Source organism: Myxine glutinosa, chromosome 3, assembly GCF_964187855.1.
Source record: "Myxine glutinosa chromosome 3, kmMyxGlut1.1, whole genome shotgun sequence".
Classification (NCBI taxonomy): Eukaryota; Metazoa; Chordata; class Myxini; order Myxiniformes; family Myxinidae; genus Myxine; species Myxine glutinosa.
The window spans coordinates 12983794-13006502 of NC_136263.1; the positions used below are offsets into that span (position 1 = coordinate 12983794).

Here is a 22709-nt window from a genome sequence, read left to right on the forward strand (position 1 = left end):
GGCAGCAACTGACAAATGTGCTTGTATCCAGAAGGCTAGTCAACCAACGACTGGTTCAAGCAGGCTATCGTGCCAGGCATCCCCTGAGAAAGCCATGCCTGACCAGACAACACCGCCAGCACCGATTGCAGTGGGCCAGAGAGCACCATCAATGGCAGCCAGGACACTGGAATCACGTGATCTTCAGTGACGAGTCTAGATTACTGGTCTATCGTCACGATGGTCACGTCCGAGTGTGCAGACAAGTGCATGAAGCCTACAACAAAGATTGTATAGTGCCAAGAGTCCAAGCTGGAGGTGGTGGGGCGACCGTTTGGGCTGCTTTTCATGCAGGGGGCAAAACTGACCTGGTTGTTCTGAATGGAAACCTGAACCAGTTCAAGCACAGGGCCATTCTGGAAGAAACATTGCTTCCATTTGCTCGTGCAGCCTTTCAAGGAAACTTTGTCTTCCAAGATGACAATGCACGGCCTCATCGTGCTCGCATGATCCAACACTTTCTTGCTGACCGTGGTGTAGAGCATATGGAGTGGCCTGCCGTGTCCCCGGATATGAATCCAATAGAGAACTTGTGGGCAGAATTAACGCGTCAAATCGACCACTTGGACCAGCAGCCGACCTCTGTGCGTGAATTGCAGCAGGCTATTGTCACTGCATGGCAAGCGATTCCTGTCCAAACCTTGGAAAATCTCGTGAACAGCATGCTTCAACGTGTGTAGGTGCTCTCCTGAATGCTCGTGGGGGTTACACGAAGTACTGAACTGTAATTTTACTGTCCGTAATCCCAGTCGTAATTTAACTTTTGTTTTTGTTATAAAAAATTTTTGGCTAATGTGCAAAATAAAGAGATACTTCTGGAAAACGTACAGAAGTTTAACACAGTACTGTCCATGAATTGAGTTCGATATCAGTTTACATCACTTTCAAGGATCAATTTATTTGTTTCGAAATGTCAAATGTGGTTTTTGTTTCTTTTAAAGGTCACATCAACAAAATCTAGAATAATTTCAACATAATTCAAATGAACTTTTGGTTCTAAGACATCTTGAAAAGTAAGTTCACCCCCACAAAAAAAATATTCCATATTAAATGCCAAGTCTGTAGTTTGAAAATGATGTCATAGGTCACGTGGTTTGGCAGCCATCTTGGATAGAAAAATGAACCTTATCCAATCAACACAAAACTTCACAAACATAATCCCCTACCCATACATATGCAGAGTGATGGCATCTACCCGTTGTGGGACTATGCGGAGGCATATTGGCGACACAGTCGCATTGTTGTAGTTCGTTTTGAGTTGAACTTTCAAAAGTTGAATTCCCAGTGTGAAACCCTGAAGAAGCTCAAATACTGACCTGCCGCTTAAATCCCCAACAGCGAATCCTCTTATCTCCTTGAGTGATGAACCTCTAGAGAAAGTGCATGCTCTTAGGTTAAAGATCTCACCGTTAGATACAACTTGTTTCTGGGGAGGTCATGTTTGAAATCCAGATGTTATAGTGAAACACTTCATTCAATCATCACTGGGCCACATCCTTTCTGTCTTTGTACTCGAGTTCTCAAAGATTAAAAGACCTCCATATACATTGCTATGAAATCTTGCTTTCTCCTGTGTGACAAGGCTCTTTCTTTCCATTTTGCACTCTTGGGTTCAAGGGTGGCTTTCACCCTACTTTTCAAAGCCAGGTATTGACTCGGAGCAGACACTTTGGACTACCGGACTTTCTTCCAGCTCTCATCTGTTTTTCCATCCTTTCTCGCACCTATACATGGCATGATGTATGAATTAAATAATATATCCCAATTATTGTTAGCCTCCATAAAATCAAGTTTTATCCTCACCTTTGCTCTTTTGTTACCCTTACTCATGTCTATATTTATCTCTTCCATTTTTCTAATTATCAACTCCCTACCATCACCACATATGACTTCCTGAAATATTTTAACTCTTACCTGAGTGCTTCCCACCTTTGCTTGTTAACTGCAATAATGTTATCAGTTTGCAAACCTCTCTCTTTCCTTTAGCTCTTCTATGAGCTCCAATCTGTGCAATGTCATTTGCACAGATTTCCCCTTGAGTTATTTTGTTTTTGGTGTGAATGTATTCCAGTTATTTTACGCTTGGATTCCCTAATATCATTTATCTTGATATATACTCTGTGTATTATGTTGATCGTTGTCTCTCATCGCCAATTTTTTCACTCTGGCAGGATAGCCTGGATGTGTGTACGCACTCGTCCCTGGGATTTCTAGCCGGGATTTAAATCTCGGCCCAGCTATAAACTCTCACCCTGGTGTTCCACAGGCATGGCGACGTATTATTGTGTGTGCCGCCCCTCGGATGGGCGTTAAGCCGGGTGTCCCATCTGCCAGCATTAGTTGGTGGGCGTTAACGACCGGCACCATGGAGCAATTTCAAATTCCTACCTGGATATGCAGGAGGTGTGCCGGATATGCAGGTGAACTGCATTTTTAGCGATTTTCTACAAGCAGCAGGATGAATTCAGAATTTTTCAATTTCAAATTTTAAAAAATAATTCAGAAATCCAATGTGTATTCACCAACACAAAGAAAAAACAACTCGGTTTAGTTCAAAATATATATTTTTGAAAGATTACTCGAAAATGAAGTGATGAAATGGTTTCATGACTCGCATAAAACATTTACGTTCTTTTTTTTCAATCAATTTTGCTAATAAATCCTCATAATGAGTTAGCAAGCCTCTATTTATTGGAATTTGCTTAGAACAGGACTCTGTGATGAATCTGAATCGTGATGCGAAGATAATCACGAATAAGTTATCATTGATTTAATGGTCCCGTTGCCATGTGTACAGGACTACCAGAACATTGATCTGATTTGTGTTTGATGAACTGAAATGCATTCTATTTACTCACCTTCAAACGGACATCAGCATGTTTGGGGTCTGTATATCGGACGCTGCCAGTCCGTCCGTCCGTCCATCCATCCAGACTCTCTGGGAATTGTATATACTGTATATGCTTTTGGGAACCATTATTTATTTATATACACTTTGACATCTCCACTACCAACACACACACCTCTGAATTATTTATTTATTTATTGCATATTACCATATCTACTACCAACATACAATCTCGAATTATTTATTTATATACACTTTGACATCACTACCAACACACACCTCTGAATTATTTATTTATATACACTTTGACATCTCCACTACCAACACACACACACCTCCGAATTATTTATTTATTTATTGCATATTACCATATCTACTACCAACATACAATCTCTAATTATTTATTTATATACACTTTAGCTCCTCCACTACCAACACACACACATCCGAATTATTTATTTATTTATTGCATATTACCATATCTACTTCCAACATACAATCTCGAATTATTTATTTATATACACTTTGACATCTCCACTACCAACACACACCTCTGAATTATTTATTTATATACACTTTGACATCTCCACTACCAACACACACACACCTCCGAATTATTTATTTATTTATTGCATATTACCATATCTACTACCAACATACAATCTCGAATTATTTATTTATATAAACTTTAGCTCCTCCACTACCAACACACACACATCCGAATTATTTATTTATTTATTGCATATTACCATAACTACTTCCAACATACAATCTCGAATTATTTATTTATATACACTTTGACATCTCCACTACCAACACACACCTCTGAATTATTTATTTATTTATTGCATATTACCATATCTACTGCCAATATACAATCTCGAATTATTTAATTATATAAACTTTAGCTTCTCCACTGCTGACATATTTATTTGTTTAAATGCTGTTTACATGTAAAATGTACTTGTCCCATTTTTAAAGTGAGGTGGTGGACTGTGTCCTCGATTGGGACTTGTATCTCCATTATATGTGTGTTGTTGTTGAGATGAGATGTGAGGAGTCGAATACCCACACTTCTAACGTTAAATGCACAAAAAGGATAATTTTATTGTTTTTGACTTGGACTTATTTATTTTGAGGAGTATAGAGGAGGGAATTAATTAATTGTGATTTCTCTGTACAGTTTGAGAACGAACTCATCACTAAACTGGACCTTGAGGTCGAAGGAGGACATGGTGATGAAGAATACAGGAGGCTTTTTGAGACAATGCAAGTATTTCTGATTTTTATCATAATAAGTCGACGTTGTTGACAGATTGAAGTTGCTGGGCATTGCATTCATCATTCTTTTTGAGCAGGCCTTGTCTTGTTTGTTTTTTGATCCACTTTCTGAATGTCCTCCATTGATAATCTGCACACGTCCTTTAGCAAAGGTCGCGGGAACGTCCTGTATTGAATGGTCACACATCAATGCATTGTATATAAAATTGCATATTATTGGCCTTCAACATACACGAATCCCACAATTGCCCCTTACTCCGACATTTGCTACGATTTTTGGAGGGTGACATTCTTTGCCATTTCTCACGTGGTGAGTTCATCAGTTCTCACTGATATTTTGCTCCATTTACCAATCCAAATATCCCACGAACCTCATCCTGTGGACGCACCAGAATTGGACAATGTGGATGTACTTGGACTCGTCACTCTTCAAAACCTATTTGCACATTGAGGCCTCAAGAGTAGCCAATTTTTGAACCATGGCATGTGACTGTACGCATTGTCCACACTTATGGATATCTTGAGTGCAGCTGCTCTTCCATGGTATCCCATACATTGCATCACTTAACTGTACCGATGTTTACTTCACAAACTCTTCCATAACATAATGGAGTTGTGGGTTTTCTTGAGATTATTTCAATGGTCTTCTAGATGGATGGTGTTGGTGCTGCTTGTGGTCTCTTTTCTACAGTTGATGTGTATGGCTAGGACTCTTGATGTCCTGATTGAGTTTCCCATACCATGACCATAAATCCTCATTCATTGTTGAATATGGTTAACTCCTTCCTCTTGCAGATGATTCTCCGACACTGGGCAATGAGACTTTTTTCTGGACGATTTGTACTCTGTCTGTTTATGAATATTCACTGATGCAAATCAAGTACATATTTGAGTAATTAACCAAGTTGGAAAAGAAAGTTCCATTAACCTTTTTTTTTTTTTTGGATACAAGATCCAGGTTCGTGTAAGAGCTAACATCAACAACAACAACAACAGGCATTTTAAGGCCATTTTCCCTGCAAGAGCGGGGGTTAGCCTTTCGGTCCCCATGACAATCTTCTCCATTTTGCCCTATTTTCTGCATCTCCCCTTGTTAACCCTCTTGCCCGCAATCCTTCTTCGACCATGTTCAGCCAAGTCTTTCTCGGTCTTCCCCGTCCTCTACTTCCTTCTACATTCATTTCCATCACTCTTCTCAACCAGTCACTTTCATCCTTCCTCAACACATGACCAAACCATCTCAACCTGTTTCTCTTCACAGCATCAATCACAGGCTCTATTCCCATCATCTTTCGCAATTCATCATTTGTCTTCCTCTCTCTCAACGATACTCCACACATCCACCGAACCATTCGCATTTCCACCCTTTCCAGCCTTCGTTGCTGCTCTACGTTCAATACCCATGTCTCGCTCCCATAAATCATAACACTTCTCACACATGCAGCATACACCTTTCCCTTCAGCTTCAACGACACTCCCCTCCTCATCAGCACGCCACTCAGTTCCCGAAACTTCTTCCATGCACATCTCACTCCAGCAACCGTTGCCGAGTCTGATCCACCTTCTCCATTCAGCATGTCTCCGAGGTAACAAAATGTTTTCACACCTTCCAGCTTCACGCTGTCTCCAAGATCCAACTCAACATTTCCTCCATCTGCAGCTCCCTCTGTGCACACCTTACACTTGAATGTAGCTGCCACACTGGTTAATGACCCTCTCAAACCAATACATTTTTGATCAACCCACTCAGCACACCTTGTACATTGAATGGAATTCACTCCGACACCCTTCCTGCACACAGCACATGGCCACTTCCCAGTTCTTTCCACCTCACCACATGCTTTACCACTTGCCATCACCTTCGTTTTTCCGATATTCACCTTCAGACCTTTTGTCTCCATACATTCCTTCCACTTGTTCATCTTCACCTTCAGTCCATCCATACTTTCTGCAATCAACACCAGATCATCTGCATACAACAACTCCCACGGTAAACCCTCCTTTACGTTCCGAGCCAGCACCTCCATCACGGCTACAAATAGTAGTGGACTTAGTACCGACCCCTGATGCACTCCCACCTTCACCTCAAACTGACCACTGTTCCCGTTCTTCGTCCTTACAGCTGTGCGCGCTCTTTTGTACATTGCCATCACTACTCTGATCAACCATTCCTCCACTCCTAACTTCCTCAATGCCCATCTCACTACTTCACCTGGGACCCCATCGAATGCTTTCTCCAGATCAACAAACCCAAGAAACAACTTCTTCCTCTTCTCCATGTACTTCTCCTGCAACTGCCTCACAATAAAAAGCGCGTCTGTCGTTCCTCTTCCTGGCATAAATCCTTTCGTCGATCTTCACCTTCTTCCTTACCCTCCTCTCCAACGCCCTTTCCAATACCTTCATTCCATGCTCCAATAACTTTATCGCTCGATACGAGCCACAGTCCAGAGGATCACCTTTCCCCTTGTATAGAGGGACGAGGGTACTCAGTTCCCAATCCACTGGAATGCGGCCTTCTTTCACCACCAGATTGCAGATCTCTGTCATTCTCTTCACACCCCAACTTCCCGCTGCCTTCACCATATCTCCCACAACTCCCGTCGGCCCTCCCGCTTTTCTACTCTTCATTGCTTTTATCGCTTCCTCAACTTCCTTCTCAGTTATCTTCTCTGCCAGTCCTAAAACTGGGTTACTCACTATGTTGCCATCCCATTCATTCTCTGCATTCAACAGTATTTCCATATATCTCTTCTATCTTCCTTTAATTCCATCTGGGTCCACAACGATTTATCCCACTTCATCTTTCAAGCAACTCACCCCCATCACATCACACCTCTCTTTCGCTATCTGCTTTGCAATCCTGAATACTGCTCTCTGACCCTCTTCCAAATCCAAGCGTTCTCTGAACATTTTCCTTCATGCCTCCTGCGCCTTTGCTACCTCTTTCTTTGCAGCCTTCTTGGCTGCCTTATAACTTTCATGCTGTGCTGTTTCTGCTCCCGTACCCTTCGCCTTCTGCCACTCCTAGAACTTCTTCCTCTTCTCGTCAATCTTCTTTCCAACTTCATCATCCCACCACCATGTTTCCGAGTGCCTCGGTCCTCGGTCCTTTTGTCCATCCACATACCTCACCAACGGCTCCCAACAGACTATCTTTCATTGACATCCAACCACTTTCAAGCTCAACCACATCTTCCTCTACCATACTCTGCCTCTCTTTTAATGCCTCCCTCACTGTCACCTCTTTCAACCTCCACACCTTCATTATCGGTTGGTACTTAACCCGCCGAGCTCTCCTCGCACCTTTCACCCTTATGTCGCAGACAACCAAGTGGTGCTGTGAAACGGCCTCCTCCCCCTGGATCACCTTTGTGTCCCGGAGGTGCCCCCTATCTCGCCTACGCACCATCAGGTAGTCAACGGTTGTCGTCGACCCACCTGACGTGTAACAAGCTTATTATCCTCTTTCTGGAACTGAGTATTACAAATCAACAAATCGGCTCCATCAGCAAACTCCAAAATCCTTTCACTTTCTCCATTTCTCACACCATATCCGTAACCATTTCTCACAACATATCCGTAAGTGGAACATGTCTTTCAATCCTGACAAATCTCACACTCTTACTATGTCTCTCCGAAAAGATCGACTGGACAACCCTCCCATCTACTTTCTCAACAATCCTCTCCAAGAAGTTCTGTCGCTCAAGATTTTGGGTCTCACTATCTGCCATGATCTTTCTTGGGAAAACCACATTTCCAAGCTGGCCTCCAAAGCCAGTCGCCGACTGGGCATCCTCCGTCGTGCGAAGTCCTTCCTCGGCACACCTGAGCTCCTCACCACATACAAGGCTTTCATCCGCAGCTCAATGGAATACTGTTCTCCCCTATGGGCCGGTGCTCCTGCCTCACACCTAGCTCGGCTTCACGCTGTTGAAACCAAAGCTTTCAGAATTATTGGAATCTCCCGCGATGAAGCTATCTCTGAGGGCCTTTCACTCACTCACCGCAGGCAGGTAGGTGGTCTTTCTGTCTTCTACCGACTCCTCTCCGGCCTTGCACCCCCAGCTCTCTCTGTGCTCTGTCCCCCAAATATTCCTACAGGTCGCACAAGATCTGCCAGCAACCCTCTGATGGTTAAACTGCCGAAATCTCGGCTCTCCGCTCACCTTCACTCTTTCATTCCTCTTTTCTCCCGCCTCTGGAACAAACTACCTCACTCCCTTCAATCCCACTCCTCCCTCCAGGTCTTTAAAACAGCTGTTCACCACCATCTCTTATCTTCCCCCATCCAAAACCTTGATCTTTTCTACCCCCGCTAATTCACCCCAGATCCACCTTGTTTGAAATTCCAACTTCTTTCCTGTAAGTCCTGGCAGGGTCCATATGTTTTATACCTCTCCCACTGCCCCCTTCCCACGCCCCCCCCCCCCCCCCAAAGCCCTCGCCCTCTCTCAGATCTCTCGATGTCTCCATGTCTCTCGGTCCCTGCTTTCAAATGTTGTGTTTGTGTCCTTCCCCCTCTCTCCCCATCTTGTCTACCGCTCCCTATGTTATATGTTTTATGTGTCGGTTTGTCTTTCTGTGTGATTAATGTTCGCTCTTTCACGAGCCTCGAACTTGTATACAAAAAAAAAAAAAAAAAAAAAAAAAAAAAAAAAACCCCATGAACTCCCTCAAAACCGTCCATACTCCTTCCCACATGTCCATTTAGGTCTCCTACCACAACAACTTCCACATCTTTCATGTTTTCCATCAGCTTCTCTATCGCACACCAGAACTTGTCCTCTCTTCATCGCTCTGACCAACCTGCGGAGGATATCCCGAGATGACGTTCACCAAGAGCTTTCCAATCATCATTTTCACCATCATCAACCTTTCACTCACTCTAGTCACACTCACCATACTGTCTACAAACTCCTCAGAAAACAGGACACCAACACCATTCACGCCCTCCGGGCACTCTTGCCACACAAACTTGTATTTCTGTCCCTGCCTACCCTTCACCATTCTCACACCACTTCCCTTCCATCTCGTCTCCTGCACACAACATATGTCCACTCTTCTTCTGACCAATACTTCCACCACTTCTGATCTCCCTGTCATTGTCCCTACATCCATGTCCCAAACCTCAGAAACCGATCTCCACGTCGGGCATCAGACTTTTCGTCGTTATAAATGGAGTGATTTCCACCCTTGCTTTGATCGGGTTCCCCACCTTGAGTTTTGACGAGAGGGAGTGGAGTCCCCCACGGGTACTTCGGGCTGTACCCTGCCCATTGTAGTTGTAATTGTCATAGTTCTCTTTTAGAGGCAATGTTTTTTGAGCTAACATAACATTTTAAGAGCTAACTACAATCACAAAAAAAAAGACAAACAGACACATAAAACATACAATATCTGTGGGAGGGACAGGGAAGCACATAAGTACTACAGCAGAGAACAGGGGCAGCGGAAGATCTGTGGGAGGGAGAGGGATTGGGGGGTGGAGACATGGGAAAGGGGAGTGAGGGAGGGGGGGGGGGGGGGTGGGAGAGGTATAAAACACATGGGCACTGCTAGGACTTCCAGGAATGAAGTCGGAATTTCAAAAAAGTGGATCTGGGGTGAATTAATGGGGGTAGAAAAGATCAAGGTTTTGGATGGGGGAAGATAAGAGATGGTGGTGAACAGATGTTTTAAAGACCTGGAGGGAGGAGTGGGATTGAAGAGGGTGAGGGAGTTTGTTCCAGAGGCGGGAGAAAAGAGGAATGAAGGAGTGAAGGTGAGCAGAGAGTAAAGCAGAGAGATTTGGAGGACAGCGTCATTAAACAATATCTCCATCATAATAATCATCTGACCTGATATTTTTAGAATGTCGACGTTTGATATTTCCATCCACAGTTTTAAAACGTACTGATGTAAAGTACCTGGCAGCAAAATATCCTCCTTGTGAGGTTACTGTCTTGATTGACTACAGGTGAATGTGGTACTTAGGGCTGACTTAATTACCCACAAAGAGTTGGGGGCTCGGGCTGACTTAATTACCCACAAAGAGTTGGGGGCTCGGGCTGACTTAATTACCCACAAAGAGTTGGGGGCTCGGGCTGACTTAATTACCCACAAAGAGTTGGGGGCTCGGGCTGACCTAATTACCCACAAAGAGTTGGGGGCTCGGGCTGACTTAATGACCCACAAAGAGTTGGGGGCTCGGGCTGACTTAATTACCCAGAATAACTTCGGCATTACTTACTCATGAAGTCCTCGGGCTGATTTGCCCACAGTGACACCTTTAACAGAGAGAAGTTATTGTCCACTGGAGTTGTTGATCAATAATTATGGATTATTTATTTGACGATGCCATATCGCCCTATTTCAGACTTGCAAGTTGCTGTCGACGGCACAAGTATTTGGCTCAAAGTGGGGGGGCCTTTGTGGAGGTTGTGTCTCGCCTTCTGGAAAGACTCCTCGACTACCGGAGTATCACCAGTGAGGAAAACAAGGATAACAAGGATGGACGCATGATCTGCACTGTTAACCTGCTGGTATGTGCAATGGAATGCATGCAGTCTCCATGATCGGTTGTGAGTGTTATTCTGTATCGGTGGACATGTTTTGCAATAGTTTCTTTTATCAACTAAAAGCCAACTAGAAGGCATCCCAAAATACAAACCCGTCCACGTCCACTTTGTGCTCAAACTGAACTTGACGAAAGCACAAGCTTTAAAAAACATGAATAATTTATTATTTGGTGTTCTCCATGTTCTCGTAATAAAGGGTTATTACAAATTTGATGACCAAAGCTTAAATGGTAAACTCGAATGTATCTCAAAGTGCAAGCGGACAAAATAAACACAGAAGCAAATAACATAACCTCCATCCACCTCCAGTGGCGTTGGTAATAAACAAAACAACAACAAAAAAAACCCCCGGCTGTCTCGTGCTGATGCGCAGCATACGGGTTGATAAGGCCAATTTATATTTACTGTAACTTTTTCCTTTGACATTTTGTCCCAATTATATGTTAGTCTTCTCCATAATCACATAGTGAAGGTTTGTTCAAAATTTGATAACAAAAGCTCAAATGGTGAAAAAAAAAGTTATGGTCTGGACACACACACAAACACGTGTACACACAAACACATGCACACACACACACACACACACACACACACACACAAAACATGGTACACACAAACACACGCACACATGCGTGCACGCACGCACACACACACACACACACACACACAAACACATGCACACACAAACACATGCACACACACACACACACACACACACACACACACACACACAAGCAATAATTGCAAAATCCCTCATTCCACTGCGTGGGTGGACAGGCTAATAAGAGATTGTTAACCCACGTGAGAAGTTACGTTGTGAGTGAAGTTACCAAGTGAGAACGATGTGCAGTATATGTTGCCACGTGGCCTTTTTCACTCCAGCCTTCTCACTCTGATCTGAAGTGTAATGTATCTTTGGGGTCAGAGCATCTTCTCTGTAAAAGCCTTTTATTTCATGAAGGACATAAAGTACCCTCTATTTCCATATCACCTTCACACCCACTTTTTGGAATGCTGTGCCAAGATATGGACTTGTGAGAATAGTGCTTTGTTCACCTTGTTTAACCTGAACCGTTATTTGTTTTCAGAATTTCTACAAGGAAATAGGTCGAGAAGAGATGTATTTCAGGTGAGAATTAATCATAGCGACGTGATTAACGAGGATAACAAATGAAGGTGTACACATTTACACAGAGACCTTGTTTCATCAGAACCTGTTAACAAATTTCATTTTTTTCACCAAAATATTAAGCAAAGACTTCTGACCTGTGAAATACACTCTTGATTCACAGTTCATCAATTTGTCATTTGTTAAGCGAATCATGGATATTGAAAAGGTTTGACTTGTATCACCAGAGTCCAGAAAGGAGGATATGGAAATAACCACAATCACAGAATTGGACGTACCGATGTGTAATGTTCCACTTATCCTCACCTGAGTGATCCTGGGAATTTAGGGACAAATTACATCCCCCAAGGAATCTGTCTACACGTCTGCACATGGGCCATATCAAAACCTTTGTCAGGGTTAAGAATGCCTCGGCATCATTAACACTAAATTCGTTCTTAGGCCTCCGGGTGGTTCAAGGTCGGAATAAAACTGGTGTTGCTTGCCAGTGCAATGTCTTCTGTGTGTTATTTGGATGTTCAAGGAGCGACATTGTTCAGATATTGGACTTAAATCAAATTGAACACGTTTGCGACATCTCAGGGAGGCGTCATTGTTGTCCCCAAGTCCTCTTGCGGTCTCTTTGTGAACAGGAAGTGGTCCTGGTGGACACACATGTTATTAACACTCAGAACGTTTTTGTGTGTGTGTGTGTTTGTGTTTGTGTGTGCACATGTGAGTGATTCGGTGCTCGTTCTTAGCTAGGCCAACCTGTCTAGATGCCCAATCATCACACCAAAAATATGGGACTGTTTCGATGACTGCCTCAGCCTCATCCATGAGACAGGCCGTGGGAAGATGTGAAGAAACAGTTGAGAGATGTCATCTGCAGGGACTTAATGAATGCTTTGGTGCTAGAAGCCAAGTGGCATGACATGTCAACCACTTCCAAAGTAAGATGGTACACCACACTAGAACTAGCTGTTCAGCTCCCAATCTAAGTATTGTGCCGGTGGTGTAAGGAGTCCTTCAAGAAGTCGAGTCGCATGAAGAGGCACAGGTGTACGTGAGAAAGAAGATCCATCAGTGATATCAGCGAGGACCTGCCTCATCTCCATTATGCCAGAGATGGTTTGCTAGACATGGAGGGCTTACATTTCATCGGTGTGCACTGAGCAACAGATACTCTGGAGATCTCATCTCACCTCATCTCAAGCGTGACAGTGTAACGGCAGCAACTCTACACAATAACTGTGCATATGCACATTTGTTTAGGTATATTTATATATTGGTACGGTCCCTGGTCGGTCTGCATATAACTCCGGTCCTAACTTGGGGAGTCGCAAAGCGACCTCGAGTCCCTCATCTCAGGAACCTCCTGTGGATGCCCTGTCCAGAGCCGCGTTACCATCCAGATTGAGGTATTTTTTACGAGTGAGTACTGTGCGTGACAGAGCTCATCTTTGGCTGAGCTTACCAAGTCATGTGATGTGATCTTATCTAAGTGCCAATCTCGATCTCAAACAGATTTCCCCAGAGCAGCCATATGAAACCGCAGTGAGCAAGCAAGATGACTCAAAGACCAAATCAGTTTAATACATGTATTAAAGATAAGGCGCATACGTGCAAAACAAGCAGCAAACAATAATTCCCCAATGAACCATTATGTGACACTCAATGTTCGGATATACAGTCAACTTAGCGTTCTTGGCAACTTATCAACTCACTTTCAGCCGACAGAGATAGAGACGGGTACAAATGGGGGAAAGCCAAGATGCCCACACCACTGAACTGGTGTAGATAGTGGGGCAGCTTAGGTAGTGGATGGGGACATGCCGGATAAAAGCACCAAAATTTTATCAGGCAATCTTCAGGGTCCCAGCTATGATTCTATAACCGGCGCCAAGCGATACGACCACTCTTATTTGAATTTTTATTATTATTTGTGAATGTTTTTTTGGGAAAAAAATAAAATTTTGGTTTTTGGAAAAGAAATGTTTTTATTGCAGAAATGAGAATCTTTTCCGATCATTTTGGTGTAATTGTTTTTAAAATCGAACATCTAGAAGTATTTTAAAACAATATTTGTAAATTAGGTGTCGAGTGCATTTCCTCAATTTTTTTTAAACGTTCTAATTAACGTAGAAATATGAAATAAACGTCATTTTAACGGGCTCGGGACAGGGCGTTCAATGCCGTTGGTTTCAGCGCTCTAACTTAATTAGGAACAATTTTATGCCCGAAAAACCTGAAAGTCGGAGCCTGCCCTTAACACATACGAAAATCAATAAAAAATGGATACTCTTTCAGACCGTGCGTATATTCACCCAACATGGTGCAAAATTACTTCTCGGCTAAGCTACTTCTCACATCGGCAGCTGCATAGTTCGAAATTACATGGACATGTGAAGCATGTCCTTCTATCTGCAGTCTGATGAATGACGTGATCTGCCAACTTGGGGCCCTTGTGTGTCACTTGGGGCTCTCTGCTCACGCTTCTTGGTCTTCTTGCAGTTGTAAAGGATGACCTGTGAAGCTGTGAGACAGGCCTGTGAATCCGCTGTGTCCTGGTCTTTCAGATCAGCCCCTTTCATCAGCATGGTTATCAGGGATTTGAGTTGGGTCGGGACAGCCTTCTGCTGGCAGTCACTGGGGAAGGCACCATCAAAGTTGAACCCGCTTGAGGTGAAGATTTCATTTCGTACAATCCTGGCAGCTTTCGCCAAAATCAGAGCATCTCCCTCAAAGTCCTGTTTGAATGCCTGCTTCAGCATTTCCTGCATTCCTTGTTCACACACGAGTATCACTTATTTCCCGTCACTTTGCTCTTGGGCGTGGGGGAAGTGATTCCAAACTTGCTCCCTGAAACGGCCCTTGTTGATGTCACTGGTAATACCAAAGTCTGCAAGGCGCTTCTCGTAGAGGTGCCTCAATGAGGCCAACTTGAAGCAAAATGTACCTTCTTCTATCTCGTTTTCAATGTGTGTGAGGAGTTCTACAAAAGCTCTTGCTTTGAACTTCTTCACATTCGCAGGTTCATCCTTGGAAGTTTCTCTTTGTCTCACTAGAGACCGATGATGATTCCGAAGACCAACGAGGCAAGCCAGATGATACTTTGCTTCCAGGGCAATAAGGTCACCGGCTCCTTCAATCCTGTCCATTAACTCTGTCTCTTGCAGATCGCTGGCCATAAACCTGGCGTTATCATCTGCGCCTAGAGTTCTAAATTCATGCAGGAGTCCATCTTGCTTAGTGCAAAATATGCAGATGGTCTTGTCGAGCGATCGGCGCGGCCGCCGGCGCCTGTCTTCAGTAGTGCCACTTTCAGGGGTAACATCTCTCTCCCTCTTTCTTGCTCTTTCCAGTCTGTTTGCATTGAACTGTGAATGACAGGATTTGTGCCACTGTGCACGATTCCTGATGAGGTCATCCACAGTGATATCACTGCCGAAATGCAGCGGCACCGGCAACGAGTTCAGTTCTCTGAAGTGAACCACATTTTCGAGGAATGATGCATAGGCCGCCGGTGCTGATGTGTCTGCTCCACGTGCAATCAAGGAGCAGCGCAGGGATTCAGGTATAGTTTGTTGGCAAATTATGCACTGTGTCCATTCCATCTTCATGAAGTCTAGCCCTCGAAACCTGCAACACAAGGAAACACAATACAAGGAAAATTGCAACATATAGCAACATATAGCAGATATAATTTCAACATATAGCAAATTTAATATAATATGCATGTCATTAAATAAAAATATATAAATGTCTATTGTGCATGCATCTTGCTGTTCGGATCGTTTGGCGCCGGTTCTAGAATTGAAGCTTAGATGCTGAGGAAATGCACCCGAGACACCTAATTTTCAAATATTGTTTTAAAATACTTCTAGATGTTCGATTTTAAAAACAATTACACCAAAACGATCGGAAAAGATTCTCATTTCTGCAATAAAAACATTTCTTTTCCAAAAAACCAAAAAAAAAAATTTTCCCCAAAATTTTCAAAAAATAATTTCACAAATAATAAAATATTTCAAATAAGAGTGGTGGTATCGCTTGGCGCCGGTTATAGAATCATAGCTGGGACCCTGAAGATTGCCTGATAAAATGTTGGTGCTTTTATCCGGCATGTCCCCATCCCTTTGAAATTCGGTGCTAAGCTGCCCCACTAGTGGGATGACCTCTGGAGAAGCTGACGCCTCCCTCTTGGAGGCTGTACGAGCTGCAGATCTGCGGCTCCTGGAGGGCGTGGAGTATCTCCCACACCCACGGTGAATGGTACGCCGGGGTGCTCGGTTCTTTATTGTTGATACTCATTCATCGGGTACCACCTGCCAATGGCAGTGAGCTTTACACCACGACTACCCAGTGCAATGAGTTGTAACTAGCTTCCCCGCTATTTTCCTCCACGTCCACGCCGGATCAATCCTAACATTACAACCCATTGCAGCAATGGTGAAGCACGCTGGAACATCCGTGCCGCTATTAGTGCTACAATCTGTGCAGAGTATCCCAGAGGAGAGGTGAGGAGGCGACAATAATCCCAGTATCGATGGGCACCCAGCACCAGAAAACGGCACACCAATGCACTTCCCCGAGTACCCAGCGCACACTGACCCAGTACCCGAAGTAGCCAATTACTGGGTCTCGTATTATCTGCCCCATGGCGCGTGACTCCACATACAGGAACACATGATCCGTTCAGATCAAGCTCGGTTGGCTCTTTAATTTGGGGTGTGCACGCTTCTTGATCTGAAATGGCATGTCCCCCTGAGTGGTGACATTACCAACGGGCATGAACTCACGAGGACACTCAGTGCTCCCCCCTCCCCCGTTTGTTGGCATTATCGGAGGGCATGGACGCATTGTTTTCCTCATTGTTTCCAATTTTTCCTCGAAATGAAGCTTACAACGGGGAACGGGTTTAGACCGTTTTTCTATTTGCTCAGGCCACAAAGCGTACCTGAGTGTTTGGGGAGACGGAGCAGGAAAAAGAAACACAATGAAATAGGAGCATGCATGGGTCAGGAAAAGAAACAATTTTTGAGGTAGATGCCATCTATTACAGACACAACGCATGTGTATTCACATGTAATACAAAATGCTTAACCACACAGATACTTAGGAAACTAGATGGTATTCATAGAATGGATCATTGATGAAGACCAGAAAAAGCACAGGGCCAAGAACACTGCCTTGGGGAACTCCAGCCTGAACAGGAAGGGGAGATGAGAGAAATCCATTCAGGGCCACACGTTGACTACGACCAGAGAGGAAGTCTGTAAGCCAAGCGTGGAGATTTCCATGGATACCATAGGAGGGAGAGTTTGGTGAGCAGAGCTGGGTGCCAGACCGTATCGAAGGCACGTGATTTGTCAAGGGAGACAGCTCTGATTTCCTGTTTGGTGTTGAGGACCTCCATCCATTGTTGAGACAGCAGAAGCAGCATGTCCAGAGTAGAGTGACCTGGTCTGAAACCAAATTGATGATCAGAGATCAAGCCATTGGAGAAGAGAAAGGATTTGATATCTGAAGCAATGATGGATTCCATGACTTTGGTGATAATTGGGAGATGGCTGATTGGTCTATAGTTGCAAGGATCTCTTTTTGCACCTTTTTTGTGTAAAGCGGTGATGTTGGCTGATTTCCAAACTGATGCCAGATAACCTTGAGCAAAATAGAGGGTGAAGAGAATGGAGAGAGGGTGAGATAGAGTGACAGAGCAGGATTTTAGGGCCCGTGGACTGATGCCGTCTGGTCCAGTTGCAGAATCAGTCAAGGTTTGACAGAAACTTCTCCACCTTGTCAGGAGGAAAGGACACTGAGTGCAGGAGCAGCTGGGTTCGACTGGGTAAGGTGGGAACAGAGAGAGATGGGTTTGGGACACAAGATTTTGAGGCAAACACAGAGTTGAGGTATTCAGCTTTGTCACGTGCGATGTCAACAGTGTAGCCATTTGAGGTAAGGGAGGGGATGGAGGGGGAACAAACACCAGAAACGGATTTGACCAGACGCCTCCAGGATTTAGAGGAAGGAGACAAGTTTGAGAGTTCAATCTTGAGTGTGGAGAGATAATGCTTCCTGACTCTCTTGAGGGTAGACACACACTTGTTCCGAGCTTGGCGGGAGGAGCTGAGATTGCCTTCAGTTGGATGAGCCTTCCAAGAGGCAAAGGCAAGTTGCTTCAGGGCAACTGCCTCACCACAAGATTCAGTGTACCATGGATGGGAGGAAGGGTATAACAACTGAAGACGAGATGGGATAAATCTGTGCATGAGAGAGGGCAGTTTACTTTGGCAGAATTCCCAGGATGAGTTGATGTCAGAGGCAGTAGAGATGGGAGACCAGTCCAGATGATTGATGGCTGCTTGCAGCCCGTGCCAGTTGGCCTGAGTGAAATGCCAGACTCGTCGACGCTGAGGAGGCTCTCTGAGAATGGCCAGAGAGATGTCCACTTTAACAAGCATATGGTCAGATGAACCGATTGGAGCAGAAGAAGAGCAGCAGACATTTGCAGGGAAGTTTGTCATAACCAAATCTAGAAGAGAAGATGCTCCGTTGACTGAGATCCGGGTCGCGAAATTGACAGATTGTGTCAGTCCCAATGAGTCACAGAAGTCCTTTGCTGAGGTGCCATGGCTGGTGAGAGAAATACCCACACTCAGCCAGCTGGCATGATGACAGATGAAGTCGCCATATATGAGGAAGAGAGAGTTGGGATGAGTAGATAGAAGTTGGTCCATGTTGTCAGACAGCGAAATGTAAATGGAGTCATCACTGTTTGGAGGACGGTACAGAACACATATGAACAAAAGGTGGGAGCGGAGAGGAAGCCGTAGCCAGAGGTACTCCTGGAGGTGTGGTGGAGAGAGGGCAGTGCAAGGAGAGTGAGGAAGAGAGTTTTTGATAATGATAGCAACCCCACCACCAGGACGAGGCTCAGGTCTTTCATACCGGAGGAAGGAGTAACCAGAAGAGATATTGAGGAATCAGAGACATCTTGAAGGAGGAAAGTTTCTGTTAAGCAGATTACGTCTGGTTTGTCAGAAGCAACCTGTATGGAGCGATCAATCAGGTTTGAGCGTAGGCCCCGGATCTTTGAGGTCCATACCGTTAAGGAAGAGGGAGGGGGAGCATCGGGTGCAGGACAGGGGAGGGGTATGGTAAGATGAAGGGTGAGAGGAGGAGGTAGGGAGAGCTGTTGATAGTGTGTCAGAGATTGCAGAAGAGTTAGGCGAAAGGGAAGGATGAGGAGTATAAATGTTTTAATGATGATGGGATGAGGCACAGTGAGGGGTTGTTTGAGGGGGGGTAGAGCAAGGTTGGAGGAGGTGGAGATATGAGATAGAAGGGAGACGAAGTCGGGAGGAGGCAGCTATGAGGAGGAGGGGGGGGGGGGAGAATTGGAGAAAGATGGTAGGGGGGGAGATTTGAAGGGGAGGGGTGAGAGGAGTTTTGAAGGGGAGGGGTGAGGGGAGATTTGAAGGGGTGAGAGGGAGTTTTGAAGGGGAGGGGTGAGGGGGGAGAATTGAAAGGGAGGGGTGAAGGGGGACTTTTGGATGGGAAAGGTGGGGGGGGAGGTTTGAAGGGGAGGGGCGAGGGGGGAGATTTGGAGGGGAGGGGCGAGGAGGGCGTTTCGGACGGGAGGGGCAAGGGGGGAGTTTCGAAAGTGGATGAAAATGAAAAACGAACATTTATTACAAACTGGGTTTGTTGTGATTTCAAGTCAGAGATCCATTTTAAAAACGATAGAGGAGGGGTGGAATGCACGTGAGTTTAGAGAATGTAGGGAGGGAGAACTGTAAGAGCTTGAATTTTTTTTGAAGTGGAATGAATTGAGAGGAAATTGAAAAAAGCCTTTGAAAATAGGAAGAAAAACAGCGTGTTGTAATAACCACTGAATAAAACACTGCAGGGGAAAGTTTAAACATATTTAAATAATATTTAAACAAAACCATGAAAAACAATCTGGGAAAAGTCCCTAAGTGAGGATGTGGATTTGAGAAAGAAGGAGAAAGGGTTGAATGAGTATGGAGGAAACTCGAGTTGGAAAGGCTGGAGAGGTGGAAGAAAAAGGAGACAAAGGGGGCGGTGCACAAGGTGAGACAAGGGGGTGAGAGAACAAGCACGTTTCCGTTAGGAGAGAAAGAATTAATAAAGGAATTTTGGGGGGGGTGGGGGGATTTAAAACGTTAGACAAAGGGTAAGATGTTCGTGGGAGGTAGGGGGAGAAAAGAAAATCAAAGAAACAATCAAATACAGCGAAGGAAATAACTATTAATAAAGGAATTTTTTTTGGGGGGGGGGGGGATTTAAAACGTTAGACAAAGGGTAAGATGTTCGTGGGAGGTAGGGGGAGAAAAGAAAATCAAAGAAACTGAAGGAGCTCGGGCTCCCACGTCGATCGGAAGAATGGACGCGACAAAAAGCTGGAATTCGTCCGAGTTGCTTTATTCAAACAAATCACTCAGGTACTCTGAAAAGCCCGTTTATCGGGCAGCAATATATATACACACATTATCCCGGAGCGTTTGCCCAGGAAAGGCGAGAGGGGGCGTGGCCGAGCGTCCTGGCTGCGGCCTGGCAAGTTGAGGGCGAGCCTGCCCGGGCATGCCCGGGCGTCCCGACCGAGGCCTGGCAAGTTGAGCGCGGGCCTGCCCGGGCGTCCTGGACGAGCCCGGCATGGTGATCGCTCCGCGTCCTTGATAGGTGCAAGGCGATTGTGAAAACCCAGCGGTAGCCGCTACACACGTCCCCCCAGAATCGACTTGCACCGGCAGGGTCAATTTGAGGGGGATCCTGATGACCCGGCCGAAGTGACCCCTGGTGGGTCGTGGGGGGGGGGGGGTCCGGTGTGGTGGTGGGCAGTCGAGTGGGGGGCACCGTGGACGGGGGGCGGCCTCGCCGCGGCGGAAGGGCCACCCGTGGTGGTTGGTCGACGTCCACGTGCGCCGGCTTTAGGCGGTCCACCGCAATCCGGTCCGACCTGCCGCCGATGTCGATGACGAACGACTTGTCGTCCCGACGCAGGACCTGGAAGGGCCCGTCGTACGGCGGCCGGAGTGGCCCCCGATGTGCGTCGTGACGCACAAAAACATACTCCGCTGTGCGAAGTGCTGGGGGGACGTAGGACTGGGGGTCACCGTGGTGGGATGTTGGCACGGGGGCAAACCGTCGGGCGGCCTCCTGGAGGTACGAGCGCTGGTGAGCTGCGGACCAGGGACTGGTAGCGTCGGGCACGAATTCGCCCGGGACGCGTAGCGCCTGGCCGTAGACAAGCACGGCGGTGGATGCCTGGAGGTCCTCCTTGGGGGCTGTGCGGAGGCCCAAAAGGACCCACGGCAGCCGGTCGGCCCAACCGCCGTCTTGAAGGCCGGCCATGAGCGCGGCCTTCATGGAGCGGTGGAATCGCTCGCACAACCCGTTTGCTTGGGGGTGGTAGGCCGTAGTACGGTGGAGCTTGACCCCCAGGTTGCGGGCGACCGCGCCCCACAACTCGGAGGTGAACTGTGGTCCGCGGTCTGACGAGATGTCCGCCGGTGCGCCGAAGCGGGCGACCCAGGTGGCGATGAAAGCCTGCGCCACGTCGGCGGTGGTGGTGGAGATGAGGGGAACGGCCTCCGGCCACCTGGTGGTCCTGTCCACCATGGTGAGCAGGTGTGTGAACCCCCGTGATGGGGGGAGGGGGCCCACCAGATCCACGTTGACGTGGTCGAAACGTCGTTCGGGCACGGTGAAAGGTGCCAGCGGGGCCTGGGTGTGTCGGTGGACCTTGGCCCGTTGGCAGGCTGTGCAGGTGCTGGTCCAATCGCGGACGTCCCGACGAAGGCCGTGCCAGACGAATCGCGCCGACACCAGCTTCTGGGAAACTTTACGGCCCGGGTGGGAAAGGCCGTGGAGGGAGGCGAAGATGCGGCGTTGCCAGGTGACGGGCACGATGGGGCGAGGCTGGCCTTGGGAGACGTCGCAGAGCAGGACAGTGCCCGCGAAGGGGATGTCGGCCAGGCGGGGCCCGTGTCCGCCGCCCGGAGGGCTTGCACCGTGGTGTCGGTGGTTTGGTCCGCCGCCATAAGCGCGAAGTCCACGCCCAGGTGGACCGCGTTCGCGCTGGCCCGGGAAAGACAGTCGGCCACGGCGGTGTTTTTTGCCGGCGACGTGCCGGATGTCCGTGGTAAACTCCGACACGGCGGAGAGGTGGCGCTGTTGGCGGGCCGACCACGGCTCCGTGACCTTGGCCATTGCGTAAACCAACGGCTTGTGGTCGACGAACGCCGTGAAAGGTCGGCCCTCCAGGAGGTGGCGGAAATGGCGGACGGCCAGGTGTAGACCAAGGAGCTCACGGTCAAACGTGCTGTATTTGAGCTCGTTCGGCCGGAGCTGCCAGCTGAAAAAAGCGAGTGGCTGCCAAACCCCGTTCACCCAATGCTCATGTATGGCGCCCACCGCGTAGTCGGAGGCATCCGTGGTGATGGCGATGGGAGCATTGAGCACCGGGTGAGCGAGCAGTGTTGCGTCGGCGAGGGCCCGCTTTGAGCTTTGGAAGGCCGCGTCCATTGCTGCGGACCAGGCGATGTCGTGCTTGGCCGGCTTGCCCCGGAGGGCTTCGTTGAGGGGCCGCATGAGTTGAGCAGCGCGGGGCACGAAGCGGTGATAAAAATTCACCATTCCCAGGAATTCCTGCAGGGCCTTTATGGTGCGGGGACGCGGGAACGTGGTGATGGCCTCGACCTTGGTTGGCAGCGGCACGGCCCCATTCTTGGTGATGTGGTGGCCCAAAAAATCAACGGCCGTCGTGCCGAAGTGGCATTTGGCCGGGTTGACGATGAGGCCGTGCTCGCTGAGGCGCCCGAACAGTGTTCGGAGGTGGAGGAGGTGC

The 22709-nt window shown here is 46.8% G+C and overlaps 1 protein-coding gene across 1 annotated transcript in view; it reads left to right on the forward strand.

Moving 5' to 3' along the window:
• Nucleotides 1–22709, forward strand: part of LOC137423806 (dedicator of cytokinesis protein 1) — a 968048-nt gene that overhangs the window by 579452 nt on the left and 365887 nt on the right. Inside the window, exons 34-36 of the mRNA XM_078773719.1 lie at nt 4071–4156; nt 10527–10692; nt 11817–11857. Of these exons, the coding sequence (XP_078629845.1) occupies nt 4071–4156; nt 10527–10692; nt 11817–11857 (293 nt within the window). The remainder of the gene's footprint in view (nt 1–4070; nt 4157–10526; nt 10693–11816; nt 11858–22709) is intronic.